Genomic DNA, 13,870 nt, shown 5'->3' with positions numbered 1-13,870 from the left:
AGCATCTCTGCTGTTTGCCTGTCTGGAAATAAGAATAAACAGGAGACTCTGGAACCAACATGCCTCCAAGTGGAGGTGAGATGGGCAACAGTGGTGAGTGAGATGCAGCACCAGAAATCTAGTGGAGAGGTGTCTGAGAGACAGTGGATGGAGAGTCCAGGGTTCAAATTTGGAGGAGTTTCTGTTGAGGTAGTAGAAAGAAAAACTACGCAGCCATTTGGGACAGGATCACCAAATCTATTTTTAAACACTCATGATAATATGGAATTGTAACTCCTGTTCTGAAGGTTATGTGGAGGGTTCCAATGTGAATGAGAGCTCAGACAAAACCATTTGGAGGGTGAGGTTGGGAAGGAAGTGTAGGACTGGAGCTGGAGCAGCCCTACTGTAGTCCATTGGGAATTGGTCCTCACCTTCTCTGCTCTGTCCACTTGGTCTCTCCGAGGACCTGATGGAAAAGCTCCTGATACAATCTGCACCCTAGTCAATGCTGCCGTGTGCCATGCTCGCAATCTATCATTTGAGGTACATCTTTTGGGGGGTGGGGTAGGGACTAACCCACATAGTGAGGGACTAACAGTTGGGAGGGGAGTTCTATAAGGGACAGATAAAAGCAAGAAATGGAAAATGATCAGAAAAGCAAACAAAAGAGTAAAAATGAAACAGAAGAGGCACAGGAGGAATCCAGAAAGCAAATTACTCATGAAAACCAAGGGGCTGTCTCAGAAGTCCTCAATGCTATAGAATTTTAACAAAGAATTGGGAAGTCTTAGCTCTGAGAGAAGCTTTGGACTCTCCTAGCAAGTGCCCACACATCTTATAGGCCTTCATCTCATGTTACCTTGGGGAACATGACCTCAGTGCCCAGAAAGCTCCTCCTCCTTCCTCTTCCACCCCCAGTGGGGATTCCCTCAGTCCTGGTCTCTGTGCTTCTTGGTGTTCAGAGTCTGAAGGTCTGTGCTTCTCCAGGCCCGAATGCAGCCTCCATGTAGGAGATTTGCAAAGGAAAGTTAAGAGCTGGTAGCCAATCATCCTGATATGGATAAAATCAAGTATCTGCTATCTAACACAGCTAAGCCTGTTTAACCCATGCAAATTTGTCAGGAAAACCTCCCAATTTAGGCAAGCCTATAAGGCTGGATTTTTTTTTGTCTAATTACTTCACATTTTATGTATAATCTGTATTATAAATGTTTGATTTGTTTGGTTGTAAATTTCCTTATTGATTATAATCTGTCATTTGTGTAATAAACATGATTTGAGATGGGCAAATGTCAGGCAAGCTATTGGTTTGGGCATCAGTTACTTTGTGATGGATTCAATCTGGATGGCCGCCCCCTCCCTCTAATACTTTCCCCTCTGCCCTGCCAGCAAAATCAGGCCTCCCCTTGAGCCGGAGCTGGAGTCAAGTCTACGCTTGGCTCTGCAAGGCATCATCTACATGGACGCAGCCAACAACAATGCCAGCAACCAGGTAAATTCATTTTCAGCTTGCACTGTGAGGGAGTTGCTTGTCTGGCAATATACAGATCGATAGAGATTAACATCCCACTTTCCATCCTTCCCCCTAGAACACCTGTGAGCTCCCACAGCTGGGCCACCATGTTGCAGAGCTCCCCCTTTGCATCTGTGACCCCCAAAAACTTAGCAGTCACTAGGCCAAGGAGGGCATTTTCCACCTCTGTGAGTTACTCCTTCACCAGAAAGGTAAGTAAGCAACAGCAGCTACTTGCTGGAACATTATGTGCTCTTCCAAATGCCTTTGTTCCACGTAACAAGAGAAATAGGACAGCAAATTTTCATCTCAGTTCTTCATAAAAGAGACTGCCATCTCCTTCAGTTGTTACTGATGCTTTTCTCCCTTGTTCAAGATATTTTGATGCCTGAGCTTAAACTGAAAGTGCCCTTCCACCCCCACTCTCAGCCCACACACTATACCCAAGGCCAGCCCAGTTATTTAGGCACCTCCCCCACCCCACCACATAGTAAAAAATACAGTGATAAACTGAATAAATAAGGTTTTGTTGCCTTTTCATCATGCTCAAAGTCTGCTGCCTGAGAAAGCCACCTTACTCTGTCTGATGAGAAGGCCAGCCCTGCCATAGGGCCCACCTTATAAAATGTCCCCCATTCACTGGCATTCAAGTTATATTTATAGCTGATATCCTAGAATCTCATAAGTTTGCTTTAGATGAAGAAACAATTTGTTATTTGCTGTCAGACATGGACGTAGCAGCTATCTATAGAGTACCAATGTTTGAACTATCAGGAAAGAAAATCAAGGCAAATTTTGTTGGTATGTTGGAGGATCCTGAGGCCTAGTCCACACTGAGTATTGTATGTATATTTCTCTTCTTGTTTTATTTTTCTAGAGGTTTTGTTTTGTTTGTTTGTTTGTATTTTTGGTGTGGTATTCCCTTTGTCTAGGCCTTTCGTACATACAATAAGTATGTGATTAATAGGCTCCACCCCAGAAGCAATTCCAGTGGTGGGAAATAGGCATGCAAGAGCATTTGAGATTCCATCTTGTGAGGCAGACTACTGCTACAATTAGTCAGGGGAGGTGTCAGAGAAATCCACTTAAAGAGCTTCGGCTATTGGGCAGTATAAAAATGTAATAAATAAATAAATAAATAAATTAAAGGTAAATCTGGAGGCAGCCTTCACAACCCTGTGCATCAAGAGCAGTTATCATGCAAAGGGAGCAGAAGGCTCCAAGTCACTATGTGAGAAAGACCCTGACGCATAATGGGTGAGCAACCTGCACCCCCAGATGATGTTGGAATTCAACTCCCATCATCCCTCACCATTGGCTCTGCAGGCCAATGGTGGAAGCTGCAGTCCCACAACATCTAGAGGACCACAGGTTCTCCTCCCCTGCCATAGATCATGTTCAGAACAATAAAGGGTTATCTCTTATTGTTTCTCTGTCAGGGATGAGCATGGCTAATGCTGAAGAACTCTGGTACAGAAAAGAGCAACACTGAAAGAACCTGCTCTCTTATGTAAACACCATGAGAGTTGGAGAGGTAAGAATATCCCTCTGTGGCATCTTTGGGTGCCAGAAAGCTGGTCCAGTGATGATGAGCCTTTTAATTGTTCTTCTTTACATAGTACTATCAATGTACATGGCCCCTTACAGAGTAACGTGTGCGAAAGAGACAGGTTGGGACTTACAATTTAAATTTAAATTGAGAGTGTGAAAGAAATTATTGACAGAGAAGTAAAAGGAGGAAAGGGGAAAGCAGGAATTATGGGGTGAATATATGCAAGTCCACTTAGACATCTTTTGACTTCATTTTGGTGGGGGAAGAAGATAAAGGGTTTTTGGACAGATCTTCAGTGAACAGCAACGAAGATCTTTCCTCAATTCAGCTTTGCTTGCTGTTTACCATCCCCTGCTAAGGGTATGCGAAGCTGGGCTCCTCCTCGTATACTCCCTTCCAGGCAGTGGAGAACAGCTAATGGGGAACGAGGTGAGCTGCCGGGTTCAGCTTGCTCGAGCAGGGAAGGGGTATGCCTCAAAGCAGGGCTCCCCAACCCCTTTGCGTCACTGGGCACATCTGAGATTTTGAAAGTGTTGTAGGTACTGTCACAAAATGGCTACCATGGGGTTGTGTTCTGATCATAAAGTGGCTAAAATGGTGGGTGGGGTTGGTTACAAAACACTCATTTCCCAGAAGGCAAAGTGGTGAGACTCAAAGAAAAGTGCCCAAGAACCTAAGTACAGGTCAGAGGTGGGGTCTGAGGTTTAAAACACCAAAACATTTTAACCCAATTAAAGGAGATGCTGGAGAGAAGCACCAGTGTCCCTGTTTTTTTAAAAAATTAAAGATTGTAAGAAATAAAACAAAAATCAGGAGGGTCAGGGAGCCTGGAGGGCCCATACAGAGATGCCCATAAGTAAATCAGCGCCTGTGGGCTTCATGTTGAAGACCCCAGCTTTTAAATGCCAGCCCTTTTCTGGGATTAAAAATGGTTTCTGATGTTGGGGGATTTTTTTTTCCACCTCTCCAGACAAAGGAAGTGAGGGAAAAGATCCATCACCAGCTCCAGAAAATCAGAGTCTGCGGAGAGTTGCCTGTAGCCATCCAAAACTTCTCTGCGCGCAAAGGTAACATCTATTTCCAGAGCCATGTCACCAAAGACACAGAAGCGCTTCTGCTGCTCACTCTCCATCCCAAAGGTCATCACTGTAGCCTTAGCTAGTCTCTTAGGAGCCAATAAAGGGCCCAACTTCTTTGCTGTAGTGCAGCACCACTCTGAGCTTCTTGGAGCAAGGGAGGAATAAAAAAGATATCAACTGCTGCTTCTGTTACTAGTGTTCTGCTAACCTTTCCTCCCTACCATGTCCTAAATCTGATGAGCTGATATAATTATGTCCCCCTTCTCTTGTCTTCCACCCAGATGATGTGCTGGTGGAGGACCTCGATGATGCAGACCACTAAAACACCTGGCATCACTTTCTTCCTCTTTCTTTCTTTCCTTTTTCTTTCTTTCCCTTTCCATGTTTCTCTTGTCTTTTTTCTTCCTTCTCTGCATACTTCCAGACACTAGGGGGCAATAGAGAATGTCCTGTAGCTTGACCAGTTCCTATTTCCTGCTCGCTCTTCTTCTTCCTGCGCCTCTACAGTAAATATCATATGGTCTCTACAGAGAGGAAGCAAGTAACCATTACCGCATGCTTTCACTTACTTACACTCAGACACCCAGCATTGGGGGGTGCTTTTAATTTAAAGTGTTGGATAGCCTTCTCTGAAGATGTGTATAAAAGCACTAATAAAGTTGATTGGAACTTCTTTTAACAAGCTCTACCCTACATTTATTGCCTCCAATACTAAATGATGTGTTGCCACACTTTCTCTATATAAGGAATTCTGCTGTAAGCCATATCAGACTCCCCAACATATTAAGACAACACTATTTCAATTATGTCTTAATTATCTCTGAATATATTTAGAGGCCCCTCATAATATGAGGCCCTAAGCTATGGGTTACTTGGCTTGTTCCTCAATCCATGCCATCAGAGGTGCTGGGAAGTGTCACTCTTCCCATTCTCTGGGCAAAGTGTGAAGAAGGTGCGTACAATATCTGCATGACATGTCACTCTCTTTTTGGCTGTAGAAATTCTGTCAAGAAGAGTCCCTCCAAAAAGCTGGAAGATTTTCACAGCTTGCTGTGTGATGGGAAAGTGGCTGTGGTGTATGGATCAGACTATGAATTCTAGTCTATGGTGTATGGATCAGATCAGTTCATATCAGAATTTGTAAAAAAAAATGAATTCTTCAAATATCCCTCCCTCAATGTTTAGCATAGCCCTACTAAATACTGATTCACCACAGAGGAATGCACCATTTTAATATACCTTGCAATACTGTGATTAGATTAGAATCATGATACGTTGATTTACCCTAACTTTTTCAAAAATGGTTGCTTGGATCCAAAGAGTCTATTGCATGATGCTTGCACTAAGAAGGAATGTTTTTTCTCTTTCAATGGATGAATGTGTATGTTTCAAATTTGGCATGAATAAAGCCCTTCCTAAGAGCTACCATTGTGCCAAGTTTCATGTCTTTATCTTAAAAAATGACGAAGTTATAAGCATTTTTGTTAATTCCCATTAAAGCTGCTCTTTGAAAAAAATTCGGATTTCCCCTCCCCCCACCCGGATTTGCCATCAAAAACCCGGACAAATCCGGGCAAATCCGGTCATATGGTCACCCTAAATAAGAAACAGGTAGCTTATTTACAAATACTTATAAATGATTAGATTCTTGTGCTGCCACCATTTCCCTCAAGATTAACTTCAAAAAGGGTTTTCTCGTCCCCTCACCACACCCCTTTTTCTGTAATACGACTATGCTGAAGTGTTTCAAAATGGCCTCCTCAAGGAAGCAAGGATTGCTTCTATATATAGTTATTCACATATTCATCCTGAATTTCCCATATCACTTACGTTCCATGAAATATGGGCCAGGTTCAATTCGCCATACTATTTGCCCTTTCTGTGTTCCAGTCACACCACGATTCTTAGAATCCCAGAAGTTTGCTGGTGAATTCTCATCTGAAAAACAAAGAGTGTTTTTTTCCTCCATTAAAATATTACATAGAATAACACAACTTGTTGTCAGGGTAGTTGCCTGTGCTGCATAAGTAGACTGTAACCCCAGCTATGTTAGTTGCAGGTTGTGAGGAATAAAATCACTTTCTTTTCAAGTGCACCTTTGTATCAGGCTATTTGCCAGATGTAAATTACTATTTATTAATTTAAATATGTATATCCTGCCCTATATCTCAAAGTTCTCAGGGCGGCGTACGGATAAAATCATACCTATAAAATAGAACAATATACAATTCTAAAACAAATTAAACCATTAATATGTTCAAACCAATATGAAATTTTAGAACCATAAAAACCAATTAAAACAAGACAGTGCGCAGGCTGGTGGATTTCAGCCATCAAAGGCTTTGTTAAAAAGCCATGTCTTAACCTGGTGCCAAAATAAAGCCAATGCTGATGCCAGTCGGGCCTCCAGGATTTAAGTACTACATATTTAAGTACTACATTATTATTATTATTATTATTATTATTATTATTATTATTATTATTTATTTATATAGCACCATCAATGTACATGGTGCTGTACAGATAACACAGTAAATAGCAAGACCCTGCCGCATAGGCTTACAATCTAATAAGTTGTAGTAAACAATAAAGAGTAAACATATTGGTGGTGGACTGTCGAACCTCAGGCCAGGGAGGGGGTGCTAGTCTGGCCCTGTGAGGGTCTCCAGAAGGCCATTCCGACTTCCTTTTCCCCAGCCACCGATCATTTGGGGCCTCCAGCTTTTGTGCTGTTTCCCCTCATTCTAAAAGACTGAAATCTCTCTTAATGCTTAGTTACTGGCAATAAGAGCTTTGAGGTCAAATATGCTGGTATTTATTTATTTATTGCATTTTGGCCCTATCCCTTTTGCTCTTGGCCCGCGTCCACTACTGGATTGCAGCCTCAAAGAATGCAATTTGGTCCTTGGGCTGAAAGAGGTTCTACATCCATGTGTGTCTGTGTGTGTGTTGTGAGCACATACACACATTTTACACATCTTAAAACGATAAATGTAAGATAAATAGAAAAGTTTCACATAGAGTATTTTCTCTCTCTCTAAAAAACAAAATATAAACTAAAACAGTCTTTCACGTTCAATCATCTGCTTCTTCGTGCAGATACTAAGCTGTCCTGACATTTTACCCTTGGGAAAAATGTCTTTTCTACTGTTTTTCCTCAAGGAGCTCAAAAGTTGGGATGGGAATAGACTGGTAAACAAGCAGGACTTGTAGGGAAAGAAAATACATCACTGCATGGCTAAGGGGTACATAGTGAGGTTTTGTGACCAAGTCCACATCCTATTGGCATTTCTTTGTGCTTTTTTATTGAGTTTGATCCAAGAAAACTTCAACTCAGGTAAGGTTTTTCAAATTGCCATTCAAAATGGACAGGGAGGAGTGTACACACACACACAGGAGTATGCAAGAAATATAGATGTGCAGGAATTTGTATGCAAAAATGCAGAGAAGGAAATTTAATATCCAAGATCTTTTAAGACGGTATCGATAAAGACTGCTTGATATTTTTGCTAAATTGTATAGCAGCTGCTGCGTGAATGCCTGTGCTTTAGAATTTGGAGAAGACTTTACAAACAAATGCTATGTTAAATCTACTTTACATGGAAACCATTCTCTTCTGTGCAGAGAACCTTCCCTGTGGTTATTCTTGATGATCTGTTGCTATGAGTTCTGGGAAAGTAGCTCCAGGCCTTTTTTCAGAGCAAGAGCAACAATGTCAACTGATGGAGCACCAGGGTAACTGACAGACTCTCTTTTTGCTTTGGCAAGCGAATGAGGTGATAACAAGGTTTTCAAGCCTTACTGCTGTTTGTGCCAGATCAGCACAGAAGAAGTCAGTGAGGAAAAGAATCAAGCAGAGGCTTCTTCCCTTTTATTTGATGGGGTTCCTTAACGCTAGCAGTTTAAACGGTAACACTTATTGGCAAAATTGTTTGCATTTTAATTAAAAAGCTAAAGGGTGCATTTCAGCTTGCTGACTATCTTTTAAAAGACTCCCTTTAGCTTTGGCAGGACTTGGACAGTAGAAGAAGAAAGAAAGAAAATACCATTAATTGGGAAATCAAGACAGCCAAGCTCATGCAACTTCCTTAAAGGGTGTTACAGTCTGAGGCCCAAATTACTCATTATGACAGAAGATGCAGGTTCATGTCTTAAAATGCAGGTGTGTGCCCCAGTAAGGTCTAAAGTAGGATAGGGGTGTAATATAAAGTGCAAAAAGGGTGTGCCATTAAGGAGTGCAGAATTATAATCCCACCGGCTGGGAGAAATGCACCTATGGACAGGTAGGAAATTGGGTTGCACTCAACGCACAAACACACACTTGTGCATTTGAAGAGGCAAGTGTACCACTATAGCCACATAGAGTTTGGGGTGTAATAAAAGGTGTGGCCAACCTATATGGAAAGGTACCAGTTTTGAATTTGGCCTGAGAAAGGCTATATTTCTGCCATATCTTTGGAGCTGGCTAGGAAAACCTTCATGGAGGTTGGAGCTGCTTTAAGGCTTGTACTGCCTGCTTGTGTGTGTCTGCTTGTTACAAGACCAGCCCTATTATTAGGCAGAGTGAAGCAATTGCCTCAAGCTGTCCCCCCACCCACCCTACTCTGGCTGCTCCTCTGAATATCTGTGCCATTTTCCTCTGTTGGAGGGCAAAGCTGTCTATGTCACATGGCCTGACCTAGGCCCCTAAACTAGACTACCGTCTATGGTATAGTGGAAGATGCTATCCCATCACCAGTACTGAAGTAAGATGCAACTGCCAGGCCTCATCTACATCAAGCAGGATATTCCACTATGAAAATGGAATATAAAAGGCAGGAGCCACACCAAGCAGGATATAGTGGCATGAAAGTGGTATATGGTATGTGTCAATGGGCCCCAACAGTCGTCACTGCACTTCAGTACAGCTATAAAGCAGTAGTGTGGCTCTTGCCTTTTATATACCACTTTCATAGTGGAATATCCTGCTTGGTGTAGATATGCCCCCAGTCCAGTTGGCTTCTCTGTGTGGAATGGGTGGAAGGTGCCCAAACTATATGTCTGTTTGTAAGATGGCTTTACTATAATTGTAAAAAGCAAATCAGTCTCCATTGCTTCCTCATTCAAAAGAAAGTGGATCTGTAAAAAACTGCCCCGGAATCTCTCACCTTTCTGGAGGGAGGCAAATACAGAACAACATATAGATAAAATATATGACCCTCAGTTCGGGCAGCTGAAGTTTTAACTCTGAAATACACTAGGAAACATGATTAGTGAAAATGATTCATGCAGACTTGTGTCAAATTGTGCAAAATTACCAACTGGAAAATGTGATTAAGCGTCACACTGCATAAGAGCTCAATAACTTAGTTTCAGGTGCACCCTAATGCATCAACACTAGCCAAATGCAGTCTCAAATTCATTTTCCAAATAAAACGTACTGTAGAAATAACCATCATAATAGGATTAAACCAAAAAGGCAGTGGTTTAGGCTCTACCTGCCAATACATTTACCTTGGAGTAATCATTTGAGATTCACCCAGCCTTGAATCGGTAACTTCAGACTCAAATGAGGACCATGTGCTCAGGTAAGACCCCTATCTGGGCATGGTTGCTTCTTATACGGAAATCACTACATCGAAGCGTTGAGGACATTTTGAACACATACACCTCTATGTGCAACCTCTTTCCCAAGAGCCCTAGGGTCCCTTATCTTGATCACTGGAATTAATGGGAGAGAGTTAAATCTTTTCCCACCTATACAGGAGAGTGCCAAGAGTAAAAGCACCAGGAGACATCATGTCTCTGTGGCAAAATCTCCTCTGACTTTAATAAAGGTATGATTTTACCTTTCCATGAAGCGGGAACCCCCCCCCTTTCAAGTGCAAATAGATTGCTGCCTCATCGTTTCATCAAAGGTTGCAAGCTTCAACTGACATGGCTCTCTCCTTTTTCTTGTAACCAGCTGAAATTGTAAACTGGGATTTGAACTCGAAGCTTGTGTCAGCTATATATACAACCAAACATTTAAAGGGTCAAATACCGCCCAAAGGTTAGTAGTTTAGTAAGCAGAGTTCTTGCCTTAGAGTCACAAAACAAAATGCACTGACAGGAACCCTTCAGATGCACTCCATTTATTCCATGCACTCATGATGGAGGCAGCCTCAAAGGCTACAGAAGGGCAAGTTATCAGGCATTACACATTGTGCTGCATCCAAATCCTCTCTCATCCCACATTTCTCTGTCACTGCAGATACTGATATCTGCCTTATGTTAGATGTGGCAGCAAATTCACAGCATTGAAATCATCAGCCAGGATCCAAAGAACCACACAACTACCTTCACAGCCCACAAACCTTAGGTTTGTGTTTCTAAAACTACCCCCACCCTGTGTTGCAAAGTAAACAAGTACATCTATACCATTTCGAGTGTTTTCAAAGCACCTTGAATGCTTCCAGCAGAGGCTTTTATTGGGCCATCACCCTGCCTCAATGACGGAATTTTACTTGGGGTCCCAACAGTGTATTCTACTCATAACCCTCCTTTGTTTTCTCATCATTTCTCCCATCTTTTTTTCTTACCACAGAAAGAAAAGAAGAAGAAGAAGAAGAAGAAGAAGAAGAAGAAGAAGAAGAAGAAGAAGAAGAAGAAGAAGAAGAGGGGAGGAGACAGAATTGCTGCAACCCTCAACTCCAAAAGTCTCCATTTCGCCTGGAAAAGTGAGCTAGCACAGTTAATTGGACTTTTATTTTTCTTTCAATAAAAAAAAAATATTTACTGGAAAAGTTCTGACTCATCTTCATTGATGCTCAAGTACATTATGAAGGCTCTCCTCTGCCCAGACTAAATTATTTCAGTTACGTACACTTGGCTCCCCATGTTTTTGCTAAATGGTGCTAGTTGTCAGCCAGTTTTCCTAGATAGACAGTCTGGCACAATAGAGCAAGAGTCACATTGGGAAAGGTTCCCTAGCACAACATTTGAACTAAAGGCTCCCCAGACATGCATCTCCCCAGCAATCATGGTATAGAAGTGCTTATTCCACGAACACAGAGAAGTAGTTTACAGACATGTTTAGAGATGCATATCTCAAGCATGCATGGTAATACTTGTCCCATGAGAACTTAGTACTTAGGATGCCACTATATTTATAGTAAAAGAGAGGCCATCTTTATTACTATTTTAAAGATTTGTTTTGTATGGTGGCCCTTATCCATGTACAGCATATATCACACTGCTGGAACATCATCATCATCATCTTCATCATCCCAGATGACAACAGTGGTAGTCTACAATGATCCTATTGCTGTTGATTTACCTTCTTAAAAAACCTCTCATAGAGAGAAACATAAAAACATATGAAGACATCACATAGAAAACTACACAGTTAGGCAAAAGCATTTTTAACAAATAAGAGTGATGAGGAAAAATGCACTGCTTAATGTCTGCTCATGGTCACCTTTCTTACCAGGCAGAACCAGCAGAGGGAACATGAAGAACTTGACACATATAATTGCATCTTCTGATGGTATCTAGTCTCCATATCTATTTTCAAACATTTTCCCATCTCCAATGAATTCCAGCTCAGCTCCACTAACCCACAGTAAAACGGCATGATCCAACCAAAGGTGAGCACTTCTGATTCCCAACAATTTCACTAAGAAATCGAAATTCTGTCATCAAAATCAATGGAGTTTCAAAGTATTTACTTTTGTTCAAATTGCAACCAAGGATTTTGCTGCACTGCTTTGAAAACCTTGAGCCCACAACTTCGTGAAAAGCTTGGAGATGCACTCCCAAGAGTTTTCTTGTTTTGACAAAATAAAGCCAAGAGGACTCATATTAAAATCCATAAAAAATAAATACTGGGCAAGCTGTTTCTCAAACAGTGAACCACCTATAAGTCATTACTTCCTGACATGGACAGTTTTAATTTTGACAGTTGGAAAGATACATATATTTGTTCTGTAAAATGTTTTGATTCCTGGAGGCACCAAGTTTTCAGTTCGGAGGACAATCTTGTCGACATAATTTAAAGTTTAATTTTTGTGAACCGCCCAGAGAGCTTCAGCTATTGGGCGGCATAGAAATGCAATAAATAAAGTTATGAAATTAGAACACGTCACATTTCCATCTGTCTGAAATACTTTAAAATAATCCAAAAGTGAAGTGCACACTTCCACACATCTAATGACTTCAAACATCCTCCTTTTTCTGAGCATCTTGACAAATGTCAACTTATTTAACTACAAAAGCTCCCCTTACATTAAAAAAAACAGGTGACAGGGATGCAGAACAAACTTTTAAGAACTTAAAGCATATTGTAGTTGGTGAACCTACTCCTTTAACTTCAAATATTAAGATATTTGAATTCTACCTAAACTTTTTGCCTATGGAAACAATTTAGATGGCTGGTTTTTTTTAATCACTTGCCACAGCGAATCTATTAATGCTACATTTTCTAATGGAATCAAGCCATTTTAGCAATGTCATTTTTAAAAAACTGCAATCCTACACTATCAAGGAGCAAGTCCCACTGATTCATAGGGGCATCTGAGTAGACATGCAAAGGACTGCACTGTAAGTTTGCCTTTGGCTATTTCTGCTTTCTCATCTTACCTGACATATCTCATATAGGATATTACCTGACATATCTCACACCTTTCACATCAGTTGAATAATCTGGAGTAGTCTAACAATGGAGATTCTTCTATAAGGTCTCTGTTATCCATATGCCAATTCTTCTCTCCATGTTAAATGAAGCTGCCTCCTTGAAAGACGGAGATCTTGGATACTGTGCTGCACCATCACTGGTGCTGCCATGAGCTCACTGGAGAAGTACTTCTGCTGCATTTTCCATCTTCTGTTTGTTGTTAGACTGGGAGTTTCTAAAGGAGGCTCTCGGTTATATTGCTTTTAATAGCTACCCCACCCAGAGAGTTAACTATCTCCTGTGCTCTGAGCGGGTGCTTATCTGGGTTCAAACATATATAAAGTATTTTGTCCTTCAAATTAAGTTATTTGTAGCCACTCCCCTTTGAAGAATACAGGATGCAAAGTCTCCATCCTCCCACAGCTTCCTTCCTTTACTGGTTCCCATGGAAGAATTCTGAACAGCTAATCCCACCTCAGTGCAGAGTCATGCAGACTGAGATAAACAGGTTTTTTTTTCCTATAACCCAGAAATGACAAATGATTTAGTCATAGAAACAAACACATGAACTATCAATCTCTAATGCTGACATCAGTGAAGTGCCTTCATAAAGCCTGACAGTCTAACTTAGTTAGCTGCAAAATTTCCCTACAGTTAGAATCATCATCATCATGATCATCATCATCCCTCAAAATAAATAGCAAAAAAGGGAAAAAAGGGAAAGGTAGCCATACTGGCCATGAGAACAGAAATTAAGATTTATATTAGCGTAAAACCTTTATTAAGCCAACTCAGAGGTCACAAAAATGAGTAAGCTTTGGAGCTCCCTAATAATAATAATAATAACAGCAATAATAATAATAAAAATAGCTTGTTAGTATATAGAAACTGAGGAAAATCACCGGTAAAAATTCATTTGGCAATTTAAGCCTGACTTTGGGTGCTTCTAGACAAGCCTTTTATTGTGCAAGCACCCTGCCCCATTCCTGGACAGGGATAGCTTAGCCACAGTGGTGTAGGCATTAGTAACCTCAAGACTGGATTACTGCAATGCACTCTATGTGGGGCTGCCCTTAACACTGCTCTGGATGGCTGGAGCTAGTGCAGAATGC

General features: G+C 41.2%; 1 protein-coding gene across 1 annotated transcript in view; it reads right to left on the bottom strand.

The window, feature by feature from the left end:
• HECW2 (HECT, C2 and WW domain containing E3 ubiquitin protein ligase 2) overlaps positions 1–13,870 on the bottom strand; it is a 198,942-nt gene that overhangs the window by 107,283 nt on the left and 77,789 nt on the right. The window contains exon 4 of the mRNA XM_063116233.1: positions 5,957–6,064. Within this exon, the coding sequence (XP_062972303.1) occupies positions 5,957–6,064 (108 nt within the window). The remainder of the gene's footprint in view (positions 1–5,956; positions 6,065–13,870) is intronic.

The sequence above is a fragment of the Elgaria multicarinata genome, chromosome 2, assembly GCF_023053635.1.
Source record: "Elgaria multicarinata webbii isolate HBS135686 ecotype San Diego chromosome 2, rElgMul1.1.pri, whole genome shotgun sequence".
Lineage (NCBI taxonomy): Eukaryota > Metazoa > Chordata > Lepidosauria > Squamata > Anguidae > Elgaria > Elgaria multicarinata.
The sequence above is the reverse complement of the archived record's forward strand: the minus strand, read 5'-3'. Positions and strand labels throughout refer to the sequence as shown.